At 39.4% G+C, this 19,643-nt stretch overlaps 1 protein-coding gene across 1 annotated transcript in view; it reads left to right on the top strand.

Annotated features, from left to right (window-relative positions):
* TMEM135 (transmembrane protein 135) overlaps positions 1-19,643 on the top strand; it is a 186,274-nt gene that overhangs the window by 13,120 nt on the left and 153,511 nt on the right. Inside the window, exons 2-3 of the mRNA XM_075742496.1 lie at positions 3,027-3,154; positions 9,485-9,577. Coding sequence (XP_075598611.1) covers positions 3,027-3,154; positions 9,485-9,577 — 221 coding nt within the window. The remainder of the gene's footprint in view (positions 1-3,026; positions 3,155-9,484; positions 9,578-19,643) is intronic.

The following is a 19,643-nucleotide window of genomic DNA, read 5'->3' as shown; positions in this document are numbered from 1 at the left end:
TGGGCAACGTGAGACTGAGGGAAGGCAGCATTGTGTCTGGATTTTATACAGCTGCAAACACTCATGGCATTATCTATCATAGCAGCTCTCCACTCCTGTTGCAGGCATGCTCTACTATCTTACTGAAGCTGAAAATCTACAATCATTTGTAAGCAGTGAATAATTTTATTTTGTAACATTCTTGTCACTGCATCTCAAAAAGAGAATAGTGAAACTAAGAAATGATGGAGAATGGTGACAAGAGTAATGGGAGGTATGGAGCTGGCTTTGGCCGTTCCTGGATACACGGTAGTTGATTGGATCAGTGAGCTGAATCAGACTTGCAGTCCTTCATTCTTGTAGTGAATAACACCCCAAACTAACTATTACAGCTGTCAACACAAAGGTCCTGATACAGACCACCCTGAGGTGCCTAAATAAGATGTCCTAGGATTTGTATGTTGCTTTTATAGCTGGAGAGCTGAGACTGTAATGCCAATGAGACATTAATTTCTGTCTGTCTGACTCTACAGGGAGTCTCAAGTAACTTACAGACCTTCTGCTACGTCTGTTAGCATCTTCATGGAGATTAATAGTTTGCCAAGGAAGTATCTACTGGATGTCCTGATGCCTTCTCCTTCCATGCTTCTATCTGCTACCCACGTCCGCTGCTAAGCCTTGAGCAGTGCATTTTTTTCTAAGACTTTGGCCTTCATCAGAGTGTACTCCCAGCTCACTTGAGTAAAGTGTGTTGCAATGAGAGCCATGAACTGCTGCAGTCTGATAGATGTCATAATCTTTCTGTCTTGCCAGCCTCAACTGTAAGAGTACTTTTCTGAAATGTGTGGAACTGAAAGGGAGAGCAAAGTGGCATCTGGAAGTATCTCTGGTATTCTTAGCATGTAATCACACCATTGGTGGTGCAGGAGAGAAGCAGAGCCCACTCCATAGTCTGCTCTTGTCTATTTGCAACTGTATGTAATATTTGGCTAAGTTGATGTTTATAAAGCACTTTGAAAATGATGAGCTGTTTTTTTTTTTTTTTTTGATGGGCATGCATCAAGCTCCATTGCTCTTACACATACAGCTCATCCAGTTATTGTGAGCATTGTTTTCTTTGGACTGGTTTGTGTGTTGTTCTGCCTGGTTCTTTTCTATTTTTCACTTGGGAATAGAACAGTATAAAGAAGGAAAGCATAAATTTATATTAGTCTAAAACTTGTTGGAGAAGCTACAGAAATAAATTTTTGATTTTGATTTGATGGTAATTTATAAGATACCAGTCTTTTCCTATTACACTTCTGACACTTTGCTCTGAGGCAGCAAGGCTTCACACTTCAGGTGTAAGGTCTGTGTTCTTAAAATAAAAAAAAATGTTATTTTGTTCCAAATGTTTGTGACCTTCGTACAGTGGGCTAGAAATAGCTGAGGAGGTAGCAACTAGTGATCTGGTGTTTAGATTACGTTAAGACTTTCCTTCAACAGAAAGATTATCTGGATTGCATTATTGCCTAATCCATTATGGTTTAGGCAGTCTTGACACTTGATTAAGTTATGTGTAAATCTGTTTTCAGAAGCCTGTTCATGCATGTATTTCTCCTCAATCCTTAGTTCAAGCTTCATTCTGGAAACTGATTTTGGCACAACTTTCCTGTGGTTAGTTTTAGCAGAATCCTCGGCCCATCTCCGAATCTAAAACATCTACTTGCTATTCAGTACAAGCGATGGACAGTGTTTCAGAAGAACAGCTCCCTCCCCCATGATTTTAAATTGAGGAACCGAGACTTTGAGAGATGTTGCCAATAGCGATTCGACAGGGCATCTTTTCGTTGTTCTCATCAGCACCAGCAGTATGAAGCTCCCTCTCTTTGGAACTTCTCTGATTCTGAGCATTGACTGAAGACTCCTGCCAGTTTTGAGAGTCCCTGGGAGATCAGTGCAGATAAAGATGATAATGCTGTTAAAAAGAAAAAACAATAAAATCTGTCTCATGGTGCACCCAAAGCATAATTTCATGGAGTCATAGGAGCGCGCAGGCTGGAGGGACCTCGGGAGGTCGTGAGGTGTCAGCCTCCTGCTCAAGGCAGGGCCAGTTGGATGAGGTTGCTTGGGGCCTTTTCCAGCTGAATTTCAAGGGTCTCCAGTGATGGAGAGTCCACAATCGCTTTGGGCAACGTGTTCCAATATTTAGTCACCCTCAAGTGAAAATTTGTCTTCCTTAGGTCTAATCCAAGTTTCTTGTATTTGAACTTATCTGTTGCCTCTTGTCTTACCCCTGTGCACCTCTGAGAAGAGCCTGGTTCTCTACACCTTCCCATTAGATAGTTGCAGAATTTCTGTGGATGAAAAAGACTTTGAGGACCTTCATGTTTGAGTCGTTAAGTAACTGTTCTTTATAAAACATTGGACATATATTAAAAAGACTTAAAAAAAACATTTATTTTTTAGATCCAGCCTGGTTTCTACTATAGGCAGGTTTTTAGAGATAACATAGCATTTCTATAAAATTTGTCAGGAACGTGTTGCTATTCTAGCAGATGGTGAACATTTTTTGGAGGACTTGCAGTTGGTTAATTGGAGTAGAAAACTTTCAGAAATACATCATCACTTCATAGACACTGTGTAGGGCTTGTATGTGGATTACGTTAGTGATATTCTGACCTTAATTATGTGATAGTCCGGTTGTCTGGAAGACAAAACTCAGTGTAAATTTATCACATCTTAAAAGTTCTGATATCTGGCAGACAACATTTCTGACTGTTATGGCCAACGGTAACAAGGTAATAAAATTCCTCCTATACTTCCCATTTAGGATTGCTTGATGTATTTCCTGGTGTAAATATTGTAACAGCTGGAACAAGTTCAAAGGAAATCTTTGTTGCATTGTTCATAAAACCAGCAAATTTAAGAGGCTTTGATTTACTACTTAAATGGGCATGTTTCCTTTTCCTTTTTTATTTTTCTTTACAAAGTGCAAAAAAGAGCCTAACTGAACTAAAGTTTGTGTTCCCCCCCATCCCCCCCCCCCTTTTTTTTTCTTCCTTCAGATTGCTGCTATTCTCAGGAAACGAAAACTTGACTATTATTTGCACAAATTGCTACCTGAGATCTTGCAGTCAACTTCCTTTCTGACAGCGAATGGCACCTTGTATATTGCTTGCTTTTGCATTCTAAGGTTAGTATACTGTCCTAAAAATGAAATGTAATAGGAAAGCTATTTTTTATGCAACTTTTCAATTTATATAATAATTTGTCTTTTTTTACAATAAGCCTGTTTGTATTGGGTAGGAGTAAGAAAAGCCACAGCTGTGCGATCATCTTGATTTCTAGTCTTACCACTTGAATATGAACCTTTGTTTTTTTCTTCTCATTTTTGTAGCCTTTTAAATCAGTAAACAAGTCAATTTATTCACTCTGCTTCTTTTTCTCTGTTTTACTGATTCAAACTACATTGTTGCAGGAAATTCAAATATATTCCAGAGGGGAACTGAGAAGGCCTGATCTTTCTCTCCTAGAAAAAAATTGATGTAATTTGACGGTGGTTTCTATTTTCCCAGTGCAGGGGCTGTGATGACTTTTAATTATCCTAAACTTTATCCAGTTATCTAGGCTTATACTTTTCTTAGTTGTGGTCGTAAATGAAGGAAATCCCTGCACAGCTTCTGAGGTTCTGTAAGGTACAGACTTACTCTGAAAAATTATTATAAATGACACTTCTGTATTCTGAGCTGTTTCAAGTGTATATTTCAAGTAATTATCAGGATAGTTAAAGGTTAAACTTTACTGTTTATGAACATGATGATGTCCTAAATCTAAATTATACAAAATTGTAAGAGTGAAGTAGGTTGCATTTATTGTAAGAGATGTTATACATGTAAATCCTACAGTAGCTATGAATTTTTGGAAGTTATCTGACAGTGCACTCAACAGCCCCTCTAAAAGGTAATCAAACCCGTTATGCCCTAGTGCTAGATCTGTTTAGAGGCCTCTAAACTTTGCTTCACAGCTGAGGGAGGGAGAAGGCTAAGAAGAGCAAGAGCTGGCTGAGCAGCCATGGAACGCTTTTTAAGTCAGTCACTTGCAAACTTCAAAGTTACTCTTTAAGTAACAAGCTCTAAAGAATATGAATTTTTCTAGCGATCTGAGTTGTATTAATGTTGATTTATGTTTACTCCTCTGAGCTATACAGTGGTCTTCCTTATCCTGCCATGTACTTGCTTGTAAATATGTAGTGCCTTACTTCAGTGCTGTAGTTCAATGTTACTCTCTAAATTAAGCTGGAGTGGTTTCAAGTTTTATTGTTTTCAGCTGTTCCTCTGACAGAGGTTACTAGCCATCTAGCAGATCTATGACTCTGCCTGTGCTAGTAAATGAAGCAGGTAAGAGATTAAGGTCTGACTCTGAAGCCAATGGGCATGGCATCGCTGTCACCTACATGAAGCATAGCTGTCTAAAGCTGTTTTCACCTCCAAAATAAACAACATGGCCAGACACACACCGAGTAATGGGAATGGTACCTGGTCTGTGGGCCTTCCAAGTCCCCCTGGAGCATTCTTTGGCTTGACCCAGGCCAAAATCATGCAGAGGACAATTATAAAAATTCAGTGTGACAAGAGATATATGTAAATGCTTACCCTACTGTTCTTATAGCTGTGCAGCAGAGTAACCAGCCAACATCTCGAGAGACGTACATGCTTTCTCTGTTGCAAAGAGATGCCCGTGAAGAGCTGTCACCTCCAGCAGAATCTCTGCTGGAAGGATCTCTGCAGACTGCCCACCACCTGCAATTGCAGGACTTGCAAATAAAAACTGTCAGCCTGTTGGCTGGGGTGCTAATTGGAGCTGGTGAACTGAAATCACAAATAGAGGCGAAAGAAGAAAGTATTTAGGAAGCCTTATGTATTATACCTGTTGGAGTATATGAAAGTCCACTTACAAGGAGCATTTGGCAGCTTTCTGACAGGAATAAAATTCAGAGCCTCAGCAATTGAGTGGGATATGTAAGAGCTATTAAATGACATTTCAATCAAACAATGGGTAACATGATTATCAAAAAAGTCATATATTCCAAATTTGCTGGTGTTCTTTGAAGGATAAATATATATGATGATGATCTGATGGTACATTATACATGAATTCCCAAATGATTTTGATCAGAGTGCTTGCTAGGACTCTTCAAGAAGAAGGATCCTCTGCCTTCCAGAAATTAGTAAATGATTAGCAAGTAGTTAAAATACATGAAAACAAGCAAGGAATAAATAACCAGATTTCGTAATAGGAAGAGCTTGCCAGTAATATTCCTGTTGTGTCCTTTGTTCTGGATATACCTAAAGAATATGGAAAAAGGGATGAAGAGTAGTGTAAGAGCTTATATGAGAATATTTCGGGTACAGGAATCTAAAACTGACTCTCATCCATTTCAGAAAGGTGTGTTGATTAAGAACAGTTATGAAATTTGATAGTGCAAAGTAATGCATCAGGTGGAAAAAAGCAGTCCTATCCTTACACAGGGATGGGCTTTAAACTAGCTGCTATTAGTCAGGAGGGTGTTTTGAGAGTTGACATGGATAGGTTCTTTGAACAAGTCAGTGAAGTACTTGAATATGGTCAAGGAGCTGGGTAAGTGTTATTTGGACAGAAAATGAGATCAAGCCAGAAAGCTGTATAATACATGACATTTTTACGAGTTGAGTACTGTGTGCCTTTTATTTTAAGAGCTTCTCTTAAGATCATGATGTTGACAGGTCCTTCAGTTGGAATGTACTTAATATCAACATTATCTTGCAGCTTGAGCCATATAAGCTTCCTTCTCTCATCTGCTGTTGGGTGGGTGATGGAGGATGGAAATGTGAGACTTCACTCCTTTTTTTTTTTTTTTTTTTTTTTAACCAATTTTTGTGTTGGGGTTTTTAAAAATATATTTCTTTTTTTAATGTTGTCCTGGTTCTGGCAAGGATAGGGTTAATTTCACAAGGAGCCAGGACAGGTGAGCCAAGCTGGCCTGGGCTATTCCATACCATGTGAGGTCATGCTCACCATAAAAGGGGGCCCAGTCAGGCTGGGCCGGGCTCGGGCTCGACATGGCTCCGGGAGGGGTTGAGCATCAAGTCCTGGGATCGGTAAATTGTTCTCTGTTATCACCTATTGTGAATATCTGTTATCAGCACTGTTGTTGATTGTTTTCCCTCTCCCTTGCTGTCCCAGTAAACTGCCCTTATCCCAACCCTCCAGGCTTTGCCCTTGTTTTTTTTCCCGTTCTCCTCCCCATCCCGCTGAGGGAGGGGTGAGCGAGCGGCGCGTGGTTCTTAGCTACCGGCTGGGGCTAAACCACGTCAAATATTTTGTTTGAACTTGTGTAATTCCTTGAATTAATTACTGTGAGGTACAGTGTACTTCCTTCAGTAGCCCCTGAGAACAAAAGTAATCGTATGTCATTTTTCAGCCCAGAATGCCGTTTGGTATTATATGTTTTAATTCATCAAAGAAATATCAGTACCTCTGTGTTGTTCTGCGTAACTGTGGCCTGAGTATTTCTGAACTTAATTTGCAACCTTGCAAAGAGATTGTCTGATACTGTGAAGACCTAGGTGCTCTAGATTTGATTCTAGATAGCGGTGAGAGATTGGACGTAATAGATTTGTATGATAGGATGTATGCTGCAGTTTTTTTTATCTTTTTTTGGTTGGAAGGTACATCATAGCGGGAGCAGCAATAACTCAGAAGCAAAATTGTCCAGCAAGCCCCATGCAGCTGACTGATCTTACCCTCCTGGAATTCTAGACCAAAGCAACAGATTAAAGGGTTTGTAGCTGGACGTGTTAACTCACATTTACCAGCACAATTCCTGATGTGAGAGGAGTTGCCTGTTTCTTTCTTTTGTAGCACCAAGGAGGAGATCTGTTGGCAGGTATATAGGGTGTCCTGGATAAAGTGACCACTTCATCTGTTCATACCTTACCAAAGTCCCAGCAAATCTTCAGTCATTGGGTTTACTGAAAATACGTCTTAGTCATCCAAAAAAACTAAAATATGAAGTGTAATTGTCAGTGAGACAATCGGCTTGTGCCAATATGTGGTTTTTTTTATGCTCTTGTAGTATTTGCTTCCTTTCAGCAAGGAAGAACCTCCAAAATTGAAAGCGCTGCAAGTATTTTCAAGGGTGTAAAACTTTAGGCAAGAAAAGTGCAATTAAAATAATTTCGGGCATTGTTCTCATAATTTCATAGGTGGCAGATTTTCAGAAACATCTAAATCCAGTATCAGCAATGACTTAGGCTGTGGATAGATGTTCTCATTCTAGAAGAGATTACCAAGCTGGCTTGGTTGACTTTTATTTTTTTCCCTTCTCCGCGCCCCCCCCCCCCCCCCCCCCCCCCCCTTTTTTTTTCCTTGAAGTGAATCAGGGAATATGTGCAGATTGCTTTGTTGGCAGAGCAATGGGGGTGATGATCTCTGCTTATGGATGTGTGGCAGGCCAGTGGGGATTGTAATCTCTTCTGCTGGTGAGATCCAGAAGACTACATCTGTCTGGGCTTCAGACGGAAGTGCTAGGCTCCAGTATTGACAAGCATTACATCTGTTAAATGAAAGGTGTGATTTTTAGGTTTTCGGTTTTATTAAATGCAAAACCTCATGAAGACATGGTTCTCTTAGTCTAGATAAATACAGTAATTAAGTTTGTCCATGTAGAGTTTTACATTAGCTTGCTTAATTAGATTCAGCCTTATGTATCAACCAGCCTTTGAGTTTTGGATACAGTTGTACATTGAAGAATTAGATGCATAACCTGAAAGAACTCCTGTTTCTCATTCCAGTTTCTAACCACAGACCATGTGAAAATAACCATGCAAATGATAACAAAAACTTGTTTTCATTTACTTTAGCAGTTTAAATGTTTCACTTACTGATTGGGCATTTTAATTTCCACTAGGTTTTATTATGTAAAATATGTTACTATTGTTTCCAAAATCTTATCAACCCAAACGTGTAAGCATTCGTAGAGGGATTCTGAACCATGCCAAAAGAACAAATTCCTGTTTCTTTCCCACAGAAAAGACATTTGTTCTGTTACTTAACAGGTGTGTCTGGTAAGATGTGTTCATACTTATTATGTTTAAAATGGCTTCTCTGAAACTTCATACAGTAATTGCTTTCCAAGAGAGTCCTAATAATGAACTTTAGCTCCTGCAGTATTTGGCATTGTCATCCTGAGAAATTATCCTTTTGCAGCCGTGGGAATGAACAGTGTGTGTAATTGCCATTACATCACTTGCTGCTGATACACTGACTCTCTTTTCACTTAGGAACATAAGCTGGCATTGCTTGCTGGTAATGTTATTTTTGCAGGGGAAGTATGAAATGAGGCTGATTATGCCTTTTACAGCAAGAATGAAAGTGGGCTAATCAGATGGTATTGATTAATTATCTTTGTTCTCTCTTCTGTGTCGTCAACATGAAATTTTATCTAAGAAAATTTCCTTTTCTGCTCTGTATTTGCCGTTTTGTATGTTGTATTTTGTTCACTGTGTTTTTAGAAGGGAAGACTCCATTGTAACACTCTGTTTTCCTGAACTGATACTGCTTATCAGCTGAGCAGCATTGGTGTAATTGAAGTACGTTTATTATCATGCTACCAAATAACATGACTGCCTATTGTTTCCTTCTGTGATCAACCTGAATTAGTTAGAAGGTGCAGCTGTCCTGAACAGACCAAATGTGGTTGGTGCCATTGTGTCTGACATGCATTTTGGTTTTCCTTCTCTAACAGTGACCAATTTATAGAAATATTTTCTTAGATGTTAACATTTGCATAACTATTTCTTTAACTCTTGATGTTGGAGGAATTTTGATAGTTGAAATTGTTGGACTCTTAGAGTAAAACCCAGACCTTGTTGCAAAAAATGAACTTTCCCACCGTAATAGAACTGGGATGTCACTGTTACATCCAGTTGTAATGTATAGATTGATTTCTTGGCTTACTGTAGATGAGTGGTTTACTGGTTTTAGTGTGAGTTGACTATCTGTCTTTGGAACGTGATGTATATTAGAATGATTTGATTTGATTTCTCACTCACACGATTACATCCCTGTGTTCCACAAGGCTCATCTTCCTGAAGATGTCTTTGGATGCCTAGTAGAGGAGCAACTCTAAGTGCTTTTAGAGGGTCTTTTTTGAAATTAAATCTGTATCTTTTCAGAAGCATCTCTTGGAAGCACTGCTTCCTTTGAAGTAAAGTAATCCCTTTAAATGAAATGTATACGTTAATGAAGTATTTCAGGTGTTTAACGTTTATAAAGCACTGTGGGAACCCATCTGAGAAGAACTATCCAAATGTAAAAATACAATGATTAGTATTCATTTGTAAGTATTGCTTAATGTAAAGGGACAAAATTAATCTTAATAAAATGTGCATAATTTTATGATAAAGGTGAAATATAGAGTTGTAAAATATAGAATTGTATATTAACATTTCAATTGTAATATGTGTACAAATTACATTTTCAGGAAGCTACTTGGAAAGTTCTATTTTTGGTCTCCTGGCTTTGGTGCTGCTTTACCTGCTTCTTATATGGCTATTCTCATCGAAAGGAAGAGCAGGTATGGGTTGTGTTTATGAATTTTCAGCTTTATGTAATATATTTCTTGTTTTGGACATTTGATGATTGATATTTCATAGAATCATAGAATGGTTTGGGTTGGAAGGGACCTCAAAGATCATCTAGTTCCAACCCCCCTGCCATGGACAGGGACACCCTCCACTAGACCAGGTTGCCCAAAGCCCCATCCAACCTGGCCTTCAACACTTCCAGGGGTGGGCCATCCACAGCTTCTCTGGGCAACCTGTTCCGGTGTCTCACCACCCTCACAGGGAAGAATTTCTTCCTAATATTTCCTGTAAATCGACCCTCCTTCAGCTTAAGGCCATTACCCCTTGTCCTGTAAACAGTCCCTCTCCAGATTTCCTGTAGGCCCCCCTTAGGTACTGGAAGGCTGCTCTCTGGAAGCCATCTCTTCTCCAGGCTGAACAATCCCAACTCTCAGCCTGTCTTCATAGCAGAGGTGCTCCAGCCTTCTCTGATCATCTTTGTGGCCTCCTCTGGGCTCACTCCAACAGCTCCGTGTGTCTCTTGTACTGGGGCCCCCAGAGCTGGATGCAGTACTGCAGGTGGGGTCTCACAAGAGCAGAGTAGAGGGGCAGGATCACCTCCTTCGACCTGCTGGTCACGCTGCTTTTCATGCAGCCCAGGACACGGTTGGCTTTCTGGGCTGCAAGCGCACACTGCTGGCTCGTGTTGAGCTTCTTGTCCACCAGCACCCCCAAGCCCTTCTCCTCAGGGCTGCTCTCAATCCACTCTCCGCCCAACCTGTAGCTGTGCTGTACTTGTGTATTTGACAATTCAGTGGTTTTGTTTCAGAATGCTGGAAGTGTAGTTCATTTGAAATAGTGTCTTTTGCAACCTTAGGTTTAAATCTAGGAAGCTACAGTGAAAAAACACTTTCCAAATGTTCAGTTTCTTCTTTGTGGTTTGTTTTTCTTGTTTCATATGTAATTGGTTGCTTAGAATTGCCTGATGCAGTTCAGTTGCCTAGGATTTCTTAAAGAAACCATGTATTTTTTAAAAATATAATTTGAGTAGTGCTTGCAATTAGTCACAATGAAGGAGTGTGCTAATGAAAGTGGCTGATGACTTAACAACATGACATTAGTTAATATAGAGGAGTAATAGGATGTTGTGGAAAAAACTGTCTGGAAGAGCTGCAGTAATCCAAATTGGATGAAACATAATGATATGGAAAGGAAAGCCTTTAAGGAACAGTGCTGTAGTTCAGCTATCAATGGGAAATTCATTATGAAAAGCATAAAAAAGGTGGGGAAAGAAAGCTCCGAGTGATCCATGGAGAGCTGAAAGCTGCTGTTTGTGATGTGGCCATGAAAGGTGGCAGGTGAAATCCTAGGTTGTAAGGTTTTAGTGTTTTGAAATTCAGCTTTTATTGGTAGTTTGTATCATTAGTGAAAGTTATAATGCTTAATTAATATGGAATGAGATGCTTTAGTCATCTAGTTAGTAGGTTTTAGTCAAAGTAGAGAAGGTGACAAAAGGGTGATGTAAGGGATTACTCTTTAAAAGATGATGTGAACATGCTTTTGGTTACTATGAATATCTGAAACTTCCTTATGCAGTCATTTCAAAACAACTACAAATACGTATACACCATGTTGTTGACTAACTGAACTGTCTATGCAAAATACCAGTTGTTACACATTAGAAAACACCCTCCTCCTCAGGATTAGAATGCGCCTCAACAAGCTATCCATCTCTTTTTCCCATTCTTCCCTAAGCATGTACAAGGCTGGCAAACATGAACAGCAACACTCAGAAGAAAATCTGATTTACAAGCCTGCTGTTCCCAAGTTCAGGACTGACAGGGATGCTGTGTAAGCAAATGCCAGTGAGTACTTAAAATAGGATATCCACTTGGGAAGAGATTAAGTGATTAAGTTTGATGTTGCTGCCAGCTGCTACTAGCAATTTAAAGGGCTAGAAATTTGTTCATGAACTCAAATCCGGACTTCTTCCCACCTCCCTGATTTTTCAATACAATTTGTTGTAAGCTACTCAGGATACGACTGAAAATGCCACTGCATCTCCATGTCAAACATCAGTTTCCTAAGAGACTACAAGCCTATTAAAATCTGATTTTGCCTGTAACAGAAGCTAACAAGCAAATAGATGTGAAATCAGAAAAACAAATATCATTAAGTCTGCCAGCAGCAGCATTTCACACGTTATCCACAGTTAGCATCTGAAAGCTATCTGAAAGCATCTGAAAGCATCTGGAAGCTGTTTGGTATCTTAAAAAACCTAAACTTTCAACTACCTTTTGATGCCATTTAACTTTTTTTTTTTAATTACTAACAATGACTCCATATTTTCAGCTGTGTGTGTTATATTGTGATACCAACATTGTCTCATTACATTTTACCTGCAAAGGGGAGGTGACATTACATAGAAACTTCAGACTCAGGAAATGATCTGCATTATATTACGCTGCTACAGTTCTATAAAGGTATAAATTACATGTTAGTATGTCCACATGTATTCTGTTTGGCCATTATAAAATATGGTTATCCTGTCTATGAAAACTAGGTTATTAAGTTCTGTGGAAAGGGCTAAGGAATAAAAACACTTGTGAACTTTTTAGTATATGTATATATAAATGTTCTGTGAGAGTACAGAAGAGAATTAGTCACATTATTATGAATAATGTTTTGATAAGAATTATTTCTGAGGTAACAACTGAATCTAAGTACATAAACATGGAGATTATGTGTTGGTAATGTGCAGATTCATATTCTGTGCCTTTAGTCCCTGACTCCGGTAGGAGTAACTCAGAATTTTTGCCTTTTTCTGGTACTCTCAAGCAGCGTGGGTTGCCTGTTAGGATTAGGAGGAAGCATCCGTACTGGCCCATGCAGAATTTACAACTGACAGTCTGGTGTCTGTTAGCTGCATAGCTGGTACACGTTTGCTCTGAGAAGTGCTAGGAGGGCACAGAGTTAAATTTCAGCTGATTTTTGACTGTACATTGTCTCATACAGTACAGATCTTTTTAATAATTTTTGGTGTTAGTCCTGCCATGTTATTTCTGTTTGCTTTTTATTTATGGCTCTGGCAGAGGTGTTGAAAAATGAAAAATGAAACAAAAAATACTGTAGTTGTTACTGGTATGTTATGTGTTTTCACATGCAAAGAAAACGTTCTTGCAAATGAGGAAAGTACTCCCTTTTCCTGGAGAACTGTACACAATTCATCAGAATGTACATTTTTCTATTTCCTTTTGATTGTTCGGCTGTTGAATGACTTCAACATTTTAATTACTCTTTATGTATATATTGTCATAACTATGTATTATAATAAGCTTCTAACAGGTGCACTTGTACAACTGTATTTAAAAGAATATAATTTTCTTTAGTTTCATCTTTTTTACATGTATTAAAGAAAAATGTGCAATTCTTTTGTCACAGAATTTAGTTTTGTAGTGTTAGACATTAGAAGTTGTGTTAATGTGTCATCAAAAATAGAGAAATGACTCAGTTACATTAATTTTGTTAAGCTTCCTTAGGAAATCATTGCATACATTTTATTAACCTTTGTATGGAGTTGTTTTACCAGTGTACTCCTTGTTTACTCCTATAAGTGTTGCTTCAAATTGTTGCTAAGAAGCAATTTTATTTGTTTGTAATTTTGAAAAATGCATATTTTGCTTGCATCTTTTGGCTGCTGTTTGTAGTTGAAAGCTACAGTCCTCTGTCATTTTTTTTCAACATCTGTTATCAGCAAGGATTGAGCATATAGTAGAGGAGGAGTTATGTGGCTTAGACTGAAAGACATGGTACTACCTTGTTCTAGAAGCACCAAGACTGTTAGAAGGCAATGAAGTAACTGAATATACTTGTTAAAAGTGTTGTGAATGAAGCTGTTGAAATGTGATTTGAGGCTTGGCTGAAGCCAGCCTTTTACTGGAAATTGGACTGGAGCAGTTGGACCTTACTGGTGCTAAGACAAAGGAGTTGGATAGCTCAGTGAAGAGCCTGTATTAAGACCCCTGTGATTACTCTCAGGGAAAAGAATGATGTTCTCTCAAGTGTTTTGTAAATGTGCTGACGTTACAAAACAATTTAAGTTGTGTTTTGCTAATAGCTAAATGGCAAACTTCAGTTTGTTGGACTGTTCAAAAAATAACAGTGAGTTTAAAGAACTATAACTAAAGCTTTAAGAAGGGACACAATTACTATTTTAATTAAATTAATAGTCTTACTGCCTAGCTAACCTTTTTTTCTTCCCTTCGTAAGTAATTAAGCCAAAGAAAATTTAACTGCAGCCACCTAAAAGTTCTGTGGCAGTTCTGAAGGGACCCTTTCGGGATTTCTCCCTGCTCCCCCCTTAGGCTGCATTAATGTTTACATACTGGCTGTTAACATTATAGCGGCGCCTGTCTCGTCACTACAGTTAAGACTGTGTCACTGATAGTATTATAAAACTTGAGATTTAGGGCTTTTATAATTTGGTTGTAAAATCTTGCTCTGGGCGACTATTGGCAGCATGTTTTTAGTTGAACACTTTGGGTGTTTTTCATCAAAAAAAATTCAGTATACTGGACTGTCAGGAAAATATTTAAAGCATGTGCATTTAAAAGGTGATATAGTGCAACAGTGCACATTATAGAGAACATCTCTATATATACATTTATTTAGTGTTCCTAGAAACAAAAGTATTACTATGTATTGCTTAGAAGAGTGGCAGAAATATTGTGTAAGAACAGTATGGAATTTTTAGACTGTAGGTTTGCTCTCCTGCTGAAACATTCAGTTGCTGTTAGGGTTATTTGCTTGCTGTAAATGCCGTTAGTCTGAATACATTATAAAGGAAGAATATGGCAGCACAGTATTGGTAAAAAGTATGCGCTGTCAATGAATGCAGAGTTTTTCTAAGTTTGTCTATTCAAATACAAATTTGTTGGTATATATTTCTGTATAGTAGTATAGTATATTTAGACTTGAGGTGATGATTTCCTTTCTCAAAATGTTCTATGGTTATTCAGTTTGATGTCGTATTTTAGGGAAATCTCGAAATCACCAGTATGGAGGGGTGGGTGATCAAAACAAATGAACAAATGGTTTTAACACAGCAAGTGTTTTTGCAAGCTTTAGTCTTACTTGCTACCGGTAAGAAATTGAGAGAGCAAGCTACATCGGGGGATGATTTTTTGCACATTTTTTGTGTTGTAGTGAAAAAACCCCTCAAGTTTGGATCATTTACATGAGTATTTTGTGGTCTAATCTGGTAAGGAGAGCTAGTGGGGAAACACTGCTTTGGAGTTTTACTCTTCTAGAGTGATTATTACTGTGAAATATGGAGCCAAGCTGTAGAAGTTAATGGGAATGCTTTTTTTTTTCTAAACCAAAATATGTTAAAATCCATTGCACTTCAGCAAGTGCCTCGGTGAGAGCCAATGTTTGAGACCTGTGTTTTTATAGTAACAGCATGTAAACATTTGAACGTGTTTTGCTGCATGCTTTGAGGGCAGTTACTGCTATAGTTACCAGAGGGAGGGAAAATGGATTGTTCAAGAGGGGGTGCAGGAGTCAATCAAATCACAGATGTTGTGATTGTGGGATCATTGTGAATGGCAGGTAGCTCAGGATAGGCAGCTCTTGGAAGTGTTTTTCATGGAAAGTAGCATCTCTTGCTGACTTTGGATCTTAGCAGGAGCTCCTGCTCAGCACAGGGCTGAAGTATTTCTAATCAATGATTTACAGTAATTTGTCTTTCTGAGAAACGGGATCACCTGGCCTATGCTATGTTTGTCCTTACACACTCAGTCTCTAGTTTGGAAGAAAAGACCCGAATAGCCCGTTTTTTTGCACTAGAAAGATTGATGATCTCTGTAGCGTATATCCCTGACAAACATACCTTTGTTGATATTTTCAAAGAGATTTCTGTTTTTCACTTAATGTTATAGCATTACATGTTAATTCTAGAAAAAATTCCTGAGGTTAATTTAACTGTGCTCAGTTAAATCAATGTTCATGAAGTCAGTTTTTAAGAACAACCTTTTAGAAGCACAGGAGCAGGCAATCCCATTGTGTCGTGAGCCAAGAAAGTGAGGCAGAAGACCAGCTCAGCTGAACAGGAAGCTCCTCATGAAGCTCAAGAGGAAAAAAGAAATTCTATCATCTCTGGAAGCAAGGTCAGGCTTTGCAGGAAGATTACAGAGCTGTGTTTTGCCTGTGCAGGGAGAAGCCAGGAAAGGCCAAAAGCTCAATTAGAGTTGAAACTGGCCAGGGTTGTATCTGACAACAAGAAGGGATTTTTTAAGTACATGGATAGCAAAAGGAGGTCTAAATAAAATATTGGAGATGGTCATCTGACTAATAGGGATATAGAAAACGTGGAGGGATTCCATGCATTTTTTTGCCTCACTCTCTAATAAAACTAATAGACCTTGGGCTGCCCGGTCCCCTGAGTCGAAGGACCACAAGTGTGGGAACAGTGACTTTCCTTTTGTGGACACTGAAATTGTAAGGGACCGGCTGTATCAGCTGGATGCTCGTAAGACCATGAGGCTTGATGGGATTCAACCCAGAGTACTGAAGGAGCTAGCAGATGTTACGGCAGGACGTTTCTCGATCGTCTACCAAGGTCTTAGGAGTCTGGGAAGGTCCCTGCTGACTAGGAGCTGGCCAGTGTTACTCCAGTCTACAAAAAGGGGCGTGAGGTAAGACCCAGAGAACTACAGACCTGTTAGTCTGACCTCAGTTCCTGGAAAAATTATGGAGAAGACCATACTGGGTACTATTGAAAGGCATTTAAAGAATAAAGCACTCATCAGGCACAGCCAGCATGGGCTCAAAAAAAGGGAAGTCCTATTTAGCTAATTTAATATCCTTCTATGACAAGGTTGCCTGCCTAGTAGATGAAGGAAAGGCTGTCATTTAAATTGTAGCCGGATTGTGAAGCAGTCCTGTGTGAAAGAAAAAGATGTCCTCTGTGGGTCATAAAAAGACACCATGTTACTAGCGAGATGTCAACTGTGTGCTCCATTTGTAAAAGTTGCTCCACAGTAAAATTTGCTGCATTTAAATGAACTGTGGAAGCCATTTTGTTCTTTATGCAAGAAAGATCCCGTCTCCCATACTGTGCTCTTAATTATTCCTACAGTTGGTCCGTCCTTCACCCCTGCCCTTTACTCCTGGTGATTCTGTGTACCCGCATAAGATGTAGGTATAATCCTTATACTTCTGCACACCTTTTAAGAAGTGCTTACAGTCAACACTGACTTTTCTAACCATCTGAAATGTGCTTTTCTAATTCATACCAGTCATGTTTTCCCAATCAGTTGATTGATCAGTGAATGACCATTATGTGTCTCAGTTACAAAGGCAGTCCAGATAACTGTCTTGAGCTAGATTTCATCCACGTCAGATGGCAGAAGTTTGGCAAGATGAATCCTATAGTTGTGAACAGAGCAAGAACGAGCCTTGGGGATCAGTGATGCCAGTCCCATGCATTTATGGTCAATCAGCCGAGGTTATAGACTAATCAGGCTTCTGGAAAACTGTAACCATGTTTGCAGAAGTGGTCAGCAAGTTCAGAAGTTTTAGGAATTTTCAGCCTGCAGCATTCAAGTATTGGAAAAATTTGGTCCAGCTTGCTTGTGTGGTCCTTGAAGTCTTGCACAAGATGGAAGAGCAGGAGAGCAGCTATAGCTTTATGGTCAACAATCCATTTTCTGGTATAACGCAGGCATGAGTAAGAACATTGGAAGATCCCATGTAAAATATCTACCTGTGATTCTGGAGATGCTGGAGAATGTGTTGCAAACATCTGAGTGGGTCTCTACAGACTGGGTTTATTTTCTCTTAGTGTTGTTACGCTGAGAGACCTGGATCGTGCAGGACTAAATAGGTTGCATTTGCTCAATGGTCTCCAGTTCCCTGAGTTTCAGGAGGATTTACTACTTTAGGCATAGCACCAGCTGTGAGGTTGCTTCATGAATGTTATGAAGACATCACCGGCAGCACGTGTTAAGCTCTGGTCTACCTGTCAGTTCATGTGGGACCAGCCTGGATGGACAAAGGGCAGTGCTAAGGTCAGGCTACAACCTGGGATAGATCCCAGGTGACTCTCTGTAGCTAGCTCTTCCTGGGCTGCTTTGTGAGTAATTGAGACTTGATTATAGTTAAAGTTTAATTTTTTTTACTATTCTAAGGACCACCTTTGGCAAATCTGTTTTTGAAATGTTCACGTCGTAGGCTGCAAATGAAGTAAAAGTTATTTAGTCATCTATTAGTATAATTTTGTATTCTGTTTTTCATCATTAACCCCCCAAATCCCGCAAAACCTAGAGTCCTGTTGAAATGCATACAGAAAAAATGTTAAAATTCATACTGCTGCTGAACATTGTACTATTCTGCAAGTCTGACTTGGATTCAAATGGCACAAACTGGATTAATTACTCTGTTCTGTCTGCTCAGCACTAGCATCCAGGAGACACTCATTTGGATTTCCTTGGCTTAAGCAAACACTTAATACATCTTCTGCGTCTGAATGCTTGCGTGCAATGTGCAGCTCCCAGAGGGGGGAAAATAAATATTCTGCTAGTATAGAATAAACCTCAGATGCTGCCTAGGTGAGCTGGCTGTAGTGCTGGCTGATGTGGCAATGAAAAGCTTGACATTTACCTGGCGAGCTAACATCCGTGCCTACCATGCTTCTGGTACAATGGCTGAAAGTCTTTGAGGGAACTTGCCTGTGATACGTTCCTCAGGTCTGCTTGTAGGATATTGGTTTTAGATAGCACAGATGAGAGAAGCTTAAATCTTTGTTTCCGTATGAGCCACACCTATAAACCCTCTGTAAATGAAGTGACTGTTTCCTGTAGCCTCATTGCTCCCAGGGAATTAACGTTGTTGTTAGCTCCTGCAGCAGGAAAAGTGTGGAGGGAGAAACCTAGAATGGTAATGATTTGCTATATTTAACCACGCAAGGGTTTTCTGTGGTGAAGATTACAGCAGTGTACTGTGGTTAAACATCTTGCTTCCCCTTCCTGCCCTTTCCCCTCCACATCCCAGGACAGAAAATGACACGTTTTTATTTCCTTTAGTAAGTCCTATGGATTGCATAGTGTTTCTTGTAATCAGATGACCTCCACTCCAGATGGAAACTTTTTAATGAAGTAAGCATATGCTGTTAAAACCTTCTAAAGATGGTCTATCTGAAAAGCAGGAACAAGAGTCCACTGCATTAAAGGCAAGCATAAAACAGGTCTCATGAGTTTGGGCCAGTGCCTGTCATCGCAATCCAGGCTGCTCCAACTTTAGTGAAAGACAGAAACAATATGGACTGTCTGGTAGTACAGCATCATTTTGTCTGCTTGAAGGAATTTGTATGTGCTCCATCTTGCTTCATCAATGATGATTTTTTCCTTTTAAGCCCTTCAGTGTCCATTATTCATTCCTTGTGAGCAGTGGATTGAGGAACTAGCAAAAATGCTCCCATATCAACCATTGGCATTTTGGATCTTGGAGCTTAAAGTTTGAAAATAATCGGTTCAAACTGGACTTGGCAATGACTTCTCTCTGTCTTTGGTAGGTGATGTGTCACATTAACGTCTCTCTGTAGTATCTGGCACAGTTCATCATCAAATGTTGGTATCCTGCCAGAAATCAACTTCTCAGTCATAGCGATGTGCTGAAATGACTCTCAGTTAAACTTTTGGTATGGCTGCCCTGCCTTTCTAGAGAAGATTTACATTGGCTTCTGACACTGGGACCCCTTGTGTTCTGGGCCCTTACAGGTGAAGGCATGCTCTTTTAACAGTGTTAATCTGTCTTCTGCCTGACTAATTCATAGTTCCTAACTGGATTCGAAGCCTGCTTTTAATATGACTTAATATACTCGGGAGTTTTAAAGGGAGAAAAAATGGAAATGGGCACCGTGTGTTGGCAAGTACAAGTCCAAACCCTGCTGCTGCTGGAATAGCTGGTCTGCCAGTTCTGAGCGTGAGGGCATTTAGAAGTTAGTCGCACCATGTGAAAAGCTGCAGTTGTCTTCTGTTAGAGTTGGATTGATTTGTCATGTGAGCTTTTTTTTTGCAT

Source organism: Balearica regulorum, chromosome 1 (genome assembly GCF_011004875.1).
Source record: "Balearica regulorum gibbericeps isolate bBalReg1 chromosome 1, bBalReg1.pri, whole genome shotgun sequence".
In the NCBI taxonomy this organism is placed as follows: domain Eukaryota; kingdom Metazoa; phylum Chordata; class Aves; order Gruiformes; family Gruidae; genus Balearica; species Balearica regulorum.
The sequence above is the reverse complement of the archived record's forward strand: the minus strand, read 5'-3'. Positions and strand labels throughout refer to the sequence as shown.